Source organism: Astatotilapia calliptera, chromosome 5 (assembly GCF_964374335.1).
Source record: "Astatotilapia calliptera chromosome 5, fAstCal68.1, whole genome shotgun sequence".
Classification (NCBI taxonomy): Eukaryota; Metazoa; Chordata; class Actinopteri; order Cichliformes; family Cichlidae; genus Astatotilapia; species Astatotilapia calliptera.
The window spans coordinates 275,076-283,048 of NC_137426.1; the positions used below are offsets into that span (position 1 = coordinate 275,076).

A 7,973-nucleotide genomic window follows, 5' to 3' on the forward strand; every position below is an offset into this window, starting at 1 on the left:
CCCGCTATTTTATTCTGTTCTGTTCATGGGGATGGACCCCGGCAGGCAGACTCCAGGGTGACGTCACAGGTGAGAGTGTAACACTGAAAACTGACTAACGTGAAGTTTGTTTAAACTGTCATCACACAGAAACGACAAATGATACTTGCAGATAGTCTTACTGTAGATGACAAACATTTACACTGGTGTGACTGTGTGAGGTCATGTGACTGTAGCAGAAAGAGGAACAGCACTGGTTTTACTGGTTTCAGATTTTACTGGAGTACAGACACTATTTACAATCTGCAGAGGGGCCAACAAACAAGATGGACCACTTCCTGTTTACAGCCAGGCTTTGGCGAGCCGCCGCCTCCAGTAAGGTGTCTACATCACAGACAGTCAAAGAGGAGTGAACCCAGCAGGTGAGTCAGATGAAGTGAGACGTCTGCAGCTGCAACATTAGCGACTTTGTGCTATGCTAAGCTATCAGCACTTCTAGCTCCGCCCTCTGACAAACACCTGGAGTTTGTGCACAAGTAACTGGGCACATGGACGCAGCTATGACCAGGACACACACCTATGGAGGCGGGCCCAGTGGATGAGCCTCTGATTGCATCACCGGAGCATCATGTGCACGTTTCACTGCTGCTGCCAGAGCAGCCAATCACAGCTCAGTATTCACTGTGACATCAAAGAACCAGTGCTCGGCTCACGTGCACACTCCTGGTTCGGAGTTAATCCACCACACGCGCGTTAATCCTTACATGTGAGCGAGTGTCACAACGACAATTACGTTCACGTGTAAAAATCCGCTGTTCCATCGCGTCCTGCGTCACGTTTCTCCTGGTGCATTTGTTCCCGTGCAGACAGATTATGATGGCATCTCTGTGAGCGCTTCGGCTCGCCAAGAAAACTGCAAAAAGTTTCATAGTGACCTTTGTGTGATGGCGAGGGCAGCATTTAAATGCACGCCATCACACAACGGTGACTAAGACAGTTCATGTCAGGGTTTGATGCCAATAACACATCCAGAGTGGCGTCCTGCGATGCTTTACATTACTGTCACATGTCGAAGCCGTGACGAACGTTCTTAACGTGACCAAACAAGTGAAGCTGCAGCGGCACGAAACACCTGAACACATGACCTCGTGCTGAACGGGAAGAGGAACGTAAGAATGGCGGCGCACGCTCTGAGGGTCAGGAACATCTTCGAAATAGTTCACGCACACCGGAGGATGATGAAGACGATGTGAGGAGGAGGAGTCTGTCTATCGCAGCTTTGTCGCTTTGGTTTCACACCGTCGCTTTAAATTAAAACATCAACAGGCTATACACTATATACACTGCTGCCAGCCCTGGAAACAGACGCCTCATTGGGCCACAGCCAGCCAATCCCAGAACAAACATTTGTTGTAGTGTCAGGTTACTGAGTGGGAGGAGCCAGAGAGCAGAAAAGAGGGAAAAAAATGTTTGAAACACTTAAAAATAAAATAAACAAAACACAAAGCAAACTCCCAAAAGTTTAAATAAAAAAAAAACTTTAATTTTTCTGACAAACGTTTGATGAACCCGAAAAAAAAGACGTTAATGACAAAAAACTGTCGTGTTCACACAAATGTCTGTCAGTTTGATTACATGAGACCCCGCCCCCTCAGCATCAGTGACCCCGCACTCTAAGGCGTCTGTCTCCGAGCAACAGTCTGAATCTGACTCCACCTCCTCCCACCTAACTGTTAATCCTCCACCTCATGAGTAGTCCATTTCCCCACACTGACTGGCCGGGCCATTATAAGTAGGTGGGACCAGAAGCAGGACTGAAAAAAACAAAACAAAATCAAACCCCAGAAAAACAAAGATCTGTCCAATAGAAACAGTAGCTGCCTTATTGACCAATCAGAAAGCCCTATGGGTGCGGGGATCAGAGTCCTCCGTGGTCACAAGTGACATTACAGGTGGGGGGGGTTATTGCTGGAGCTCGAAGTCGCTGCTCACTGATTGGCTGTGATGTTTGTTGCTGAACAACAGAAGCCACAGCTGAACAAGAATCAGCTGCAAGTTTTAAAAAAAAAATTTAAAAATAAAAAAAGCTCCAGAGCTTTGACCAATCACAACAGAGCGGGGTTAAAGCCAGCAGAGGGTGGGGCTAATTCAGGCTTCGCCCACCCCCTGGTGGCATGTGGCATTATGGATAAACATTTGCTACAGGTGCTGGTGAAAGACAATCTGAACGAGACAAGTCAGAAAACAAAACTTGAAACAACTGTCCAACAGGCGAAAGGGCGTGGCCTCCACAAGCCCCGCCTACACGGTGGACACTTTGTCTCGAGGACTGCTGCTGCTGCCACTATCACCGCTGCTGTTGTTGTCGTTGTTGTTGTTGTCGTCGTGGCCACCGGGTGACAATACGTTACTCTGTGTCCTATCAGATGTTTTGGGGGCGGAGTCTCTATCTCCAGGAGAGATGTGGGCAGGGCCAGGGGACGACAAGGAGGAAATGCGGGTGGAAGAGGCGCGGTACGCTGCTGTCAGCTCGGCCAGACGCTCTGGAGTAGGCGCCCACTTCGCAAAGCCGGCGTCGTTCTGCAGGAAGAGAACTGCAGTACCGTGTACAGCCCGGTAGTACATCTCATCCCTGATAATATATAAAGTAATCAGAGTATTAGGCTACTACAATCAATCAGTAATTCAGTGTACACAATATTAGTATTACAGTAATACTACAGCACTGTAGTACGAGTACCTTTTGCAGATGTGCTGACTCCCTGATCGGTACTCATGCTCGTAGGCGGGAATGCTGAGTTGATGACGCAGGAATCTACTTCCTTCCATGCGAGTCAGAGCTGGAGTCACGGGGTCACGCCACTCAGGCACGAACACGATGAACGACAGAGGCTCCGAGGACTGGTCCAACAGGTCCTGAGAAAGACAGGAGACCGGATCAGAAACCCTGGATCACAGTCCGTTTCAGAGGCCAGATCAGAGACTAGTACTGACCTCAAAGTGCGTCACCATTGCATCCATCAGCTCCTCGCAGAACGGCGGGTTGGCTTCAAACGAGCCGCTGACCGGACAGAAGGACAGGAAGGGCCTGAAACACATGCCAGATTGTCACGCTGGGACAGGGAGAGTGGACAGACTGTGCAGCGGATTGTCCAGTTGTGTCACCTCACCCTCTGGACCCGAAGAAACCGTCGGTATCAGGGAAGGCGGAGCAAAACTGTTTGAAGTAGCAGTTGAGTGGCGAGGCAAAGCACTCGAAAGAAACACCAAACTGACGGTTCAGCGTCTGAAACACCAACACCGGCAGCGCCCCCTGCAGGCCACTCCCCTCGTTAGCACCACTGCCGAACATCACCTGCACGCACACACACACCTGGTTAGCTTTGAGCAGCTAATGAAGCAGGTGAACCGAGCGAGCACGCCGTCAGCTGACCTGGTATCTCTTCAGGAGGCACCAGACTCTGGACAGGAACTTGTCGAAGCGAGGGTCGTCTATACAGCTGTACCTGTACAACAGCTCCTGCAGCGAGACAGGTGAGAGACAAACGGGACAGATTGGACACAGTAATCTGATTACAATGCGTTACTGACCAGCTTTTTGATGAGTACTTTGATTACTCTTTTGAGTCCTTGTATTACTATGTAAAAAGTAAACAGATTACACCGGAGGTACTGACTAGGTTGCTGTTATGTACTCGGATTACAATTTTTAAGGTAATCAGATTACCACAGGGTTACTGACCAGTTTGCTGAAGTGTCCTCTGTTAACTTTGACCATCTCTCCTCTAAAGCGTAAACACGCCATGTCATTCTCAAAGTGAAGCTCCACACGAGGCAGCGGCGGCGACGGGATCGCCAGACGCACCGGGTAACAGTAGACAAGGCGGGACTGCGGCGGGGACGCACACGCCTCTGAAACATGCAGAGACAGAACACTATGGGCTCAGACAGCCAGGTACACAGGTGAATAATACACAGGACTGAAGTGTACCAGTGGGCGGGTCCTGCAGCAGGCTCAGGTGTGTCTGGCGCAGGCGGCGGCTGTACTCCGCAGACAGCTGGTAGATCTTGGAGCAGATTCCCTCGACAGAATCTTTGGCGACGGCGGCGACGTGAGGACCGCACTGCTGCCTCAGGTGCTCCAGACGGTCCTGCAGATACACCAGTGACAGTCACAGACGACTTGTACAGGTGATCTACAAGCAATCGTGTAACGAGTACAGATGAAGCGAAAGTCACAGGTTACCATATAGTCCTCCTTGCTGGCAGAGTGATCTCGGCGCAGCCAGTTCATCGTGTCCTCGGCGTTCCATTTCACCACCTTCCTGCTCTCCGGGCTCGCATTCCTGCATGGGTGACAGGTCAGAGGTCAGAGCGCGGGCCCACTTGATAATCTCAGCAGGATTGAGCTCAGCAGTTGGTCAGCTGGGTCCTACCTGGAGTCGATCATCTTCTTGGCAGCTTCAGCGTATTTAAAGAGCAGCTTCCGAGCCTCCTCTTTGTACTTAATGCGAGACAACCTGCCACACACAAACCAATCACTGATCAATATATTAATCTGCACATGATCTCTGATCAATAAATTCAGACTATTTCTAGTGTCAGACATTTATCACTCAATTAAAAGCAAATCTCATGTTCTCCTCACAGCAAACGAACGCCATGAGCACGAGACGCGAACGCCACTCGATTTTAAAGTCACCTGATAGGGATGTCGTTCATGACCTCTCGGAACATCGATGGGGAGATAACAGGGTCACAGTCACTCGGCAGTAAGGGGTCGTGACCTTTGTCAATTACTTTCCTCTCTAGCAGCCAGCGGTTGAAGGACTCCCGGGGCGGATCGATACCTGAGGCAGAGAACCAACACCTGGTCAGAGCTCACATTCACACATGCCCGTCATACCCATTAATGAACACTCGGGCTTGGACGGCTCCAAAGTCTCTGATGACCTTTGACCTTCACCCTATCTGAAGATGTGTTCTCCCTCCACCTCTCACCTGTGGGGGAGGAGCTACCAGTACACAACCTGCACGTGTGGCATACCTTCCCTCTGGTGGCACAGCTCGTGGTAGTGCTGCCTCAGCTTGGTGACCAGCTGCGCTCGCTGGAGCTCGATCTCGGGGTGGGGGGGCAGGTGGTGGCTGGCGGGGGCCTGCTCTCGGATCACGGCGTTGGTCTGCACGTCCAGGTCCCAGTAAATCCTGAAAACACCGACCAATCAAAAAGGTCCTTCAACAAAACAAAACAAAACAACATGCAGTACTCACACAGCTGGTCTGTACGGCGCGGGGGCGGGGCTCGGTGTGGTGGGTGTGGCGGACTGGGCCTGTTTGTCCTCAGGGGCGGAGCTCCAGGGTTTGACCCCAGGAGTGCTGGGAGAGATGGGCGTGGTCGGCTCCACCTGGTAACAGACAGACCTGGTCAGGGTTCGCTCACCTGCACTCGGAGCATCATACGTCAGTCTATTCACACTCTGCTGTGATTGGTTGTCAGGTTACTAATCGTGTCATAGGAAATGTAACAGCAGGCATGAAGGTCAGTATGTCAGCCAATCACAGCAGAGCATCTTTCTGGCTCATCCAACCTAGGACTCCGTTTTACCTTAGCACGTTTGAAGCTGTTAGGTCCTCCCCCCTGCTCCTCAGAGCTCCTCCTCTTCCTCTGACCATTACCAAGGTTACTGTCCCCGCCCTCTGCAGGAGCCGCATTTAGACCTAAAGGATCAGACTGCAGACACAGATCGGTACCTGATCAATAACTGCATATCAATCAATAAATGTAAATGATAAGCACAGGCAATACTCACAATAACATCATGCTGGCCGAGCACTGGCACCTCCCACAGGCTCTGATTGGTGAATCTGTTGAAGTAATATGGCCGATTCTCCCGCCGAGACCAACACTTGGACCATCCAGCCTGAACCAACTCATCTGGGGGGGGAGAAAGAGAGAGAGGGTAATCAGGGTTGGAGTACGGTGAGTGGGACAGGTAAGAGGCAAACGAGCGTACCTGGGAGCTCAGGTGCTTTAGAGGCAGTGGACGGAGAAAGGGGTGGTCCCTGAGATGAGGCGGAGCCAGAGGGAGCCAGCATCATGGCCGCCTCCCCCTTCACCAATCCCTGGCTGTCATTGGACATCTTGGCAGTTAGAATGACATCACGTGCCTTCAAAACAAAACACAGGTGAGAATGAGTCAGACAGGTGTGCAGCTGCAATCAGAGGTAGGGGTGGGTTTTACAAATAATGGTATCGATTTGACATAATAATGTATAATAATAATAATAATAACAACAATGTATTTTGACAGAAATACCAGAAGCTCATTTCAACACTCGCCAAACAGCAACGATTAACGAGCAGGTAAAAATATATAAACAGAGCAAGGATGGTTCACCCCATGACACGTGCACGCTGTCGGGGCTGAAAGCCGACATGTCTTCGTCACTCTCAGACCAAAATTCACTGAACCAGCAGCAACAGAAGATCCAAACTACGTTTCACGTTTGATACACGTGGTCACGAGTTTTCTCTGACTTTGGCTTTTTTGAATCCACCAGGATAAAAAAAACACTTCCTGCACAGCTCTCTCTCAGTGTGCTCTGCTTCCCTTAAGCAGCATCAGGTAATGTTCACGTGTTGATTTGTGGTTTTCTTCAGTTTTTGATCTACTGTAGAATATTTTTAACATTATCTGCTATAAAAAGTTATTCCAGGAAAATCTGCTGCTGCTGGCTTTTTGTTTTATCCTCAGTTACTCTGACACAAAGGCCTCTGCTGTGATGCTCACACCTGTCTCAGTGTCAGCTTTGTTTTATACACAGATGTAAAAATATGCCCATGTACTGATAAATGATCAGAATTAGAATAACTGAGTGAGAACCGGTGAGCACACCCAGCCCTGCTCAGAGGGCCATACAGATCAGACAAACTCATCAGTAGTTTGATCAGCGTTACAGGTGCTCGTTCAGGTGTGTTGGCGCGTGCGTGCATCCAGGCGTCTATGTGCGTGTGTGTTGTGGCGGTCTCGGTGCTTGCTCCGATCCCGCGGGTTAATGTGGCGCGCTGACGTCAGACGGCGGCAAACAGCCGATCAGTGATTAAATTGATCACAATGATCGATGGGCTCAGACAGATTTTAGCGCGCTGTCGACACGTTTGATCGTGTTTTCTTACACGCAGAAACTAGCGCCATGGTTACACGCATGCGCGGTGCAGGTTTCCCAAACAAACAGGGAGGAGGGAGAGAGGGGGAGGAGGACAACAAAAGGCTGCGGCGGCTGCTCGGGAGCCCGGGACCGACACGGACACACGGTGACGGCCGGTCCGGCTCTGCGGTGGGGTCAGGCTGGGCAGCACGCTCAGTAAAGGTCGGGTTCGGAACCTTCGCGCGGTCACATCGGCAGTTAGCCGCCATTAGGCTCAGAGACCTGCGGCTGTTCAGGCGCCACTTCACTCACAAGATGGCGGACACGCCCCTGCCACAGCGTCGCGCGCCCTCACTAACATTTCTGTTCTGTGCTCCGAGCTGGGCCGCCCCGCGCGCCACTGTCCAGCCCCCACCGGGAGCTGACACCTTCCGCCGCGTGTCGGTGCGCCCGGAGCCGGCCCGCGGGACCGTCGGCGCTTACCTTGGCCGGTTAAGTCGCGGACAGTTGCGGGTTCTGCGCGTTGTTTCGGGTCCTCCGCTCCGCTCCCTCCCCGCCTGCTCAGACATCTTTACAGGGACCCGGACAGAGCAACTGCGCAGGCGCAGCGCCCGACCTCCTTCCTGTCCCGAGGTGTTCCACTGCGGGCGCCATGTTGAAGAGGTCAAAGAGGCTGAAAGCTGAGAGATGTGACCAAAAACATCAAAGAGTTTTAACACACACACATCAATGAACGTGAGGGTGTTGCCCTTAAAGGCACATTTCAGCTCTAATTTCTTTAATAATGCACAGAACTCAAAACTTAAAACATAGATTTGAGCATTTGATTGGTAATTTATTGATTG

The 7,973-nt window shown here is 51.1% G+C and overlaps 1 protein-coding gene across 1 annotated transcript; it reads right to left on the reverse strand.

Moving 5' to 3' along the window:
- Nucleotides 1-1,500: 1,500 nt before the first annotated feature.
- On the reverse strand, nt 1,501-7,751 carry pcif1 (phosphorylated CTD interacting factor 1). The gene is made up of 16 exons (XM_026166615.2): nt 7,612-7,751; nt 5,994-6,147; nt 5,790-5,914; nt 5,585-5,710; nt 5,251-5,384; nt 5,027-5,184; nt 4,682-4,829; nt 4,416-4,499; nt 4,226-4,325; nt 3,971-4,130; nt 3,722-3,891; nt 3,413-3,499; nt 3,150-3,334; nt 2,974-3,067; nt 2,720-2,895; nt 1,501-2,611 (listed from the first exon to the last, which is right to left on the reverse strand). Exons 2-16 carry the CDS (start codon nt 6,118-6,120, stop codon nt 2,281-2,283), a joined length of 2,205 nt encoding a protein of 734 aa, XP_026022400.1. The 5' UTR covers nt 6,121-6,147; nt 7,612-7,751; the 3' UTR covers nt 1,501-2,280.
- Nucleotides 7,752-7,973: the final 222 nt, after the last annotated feature.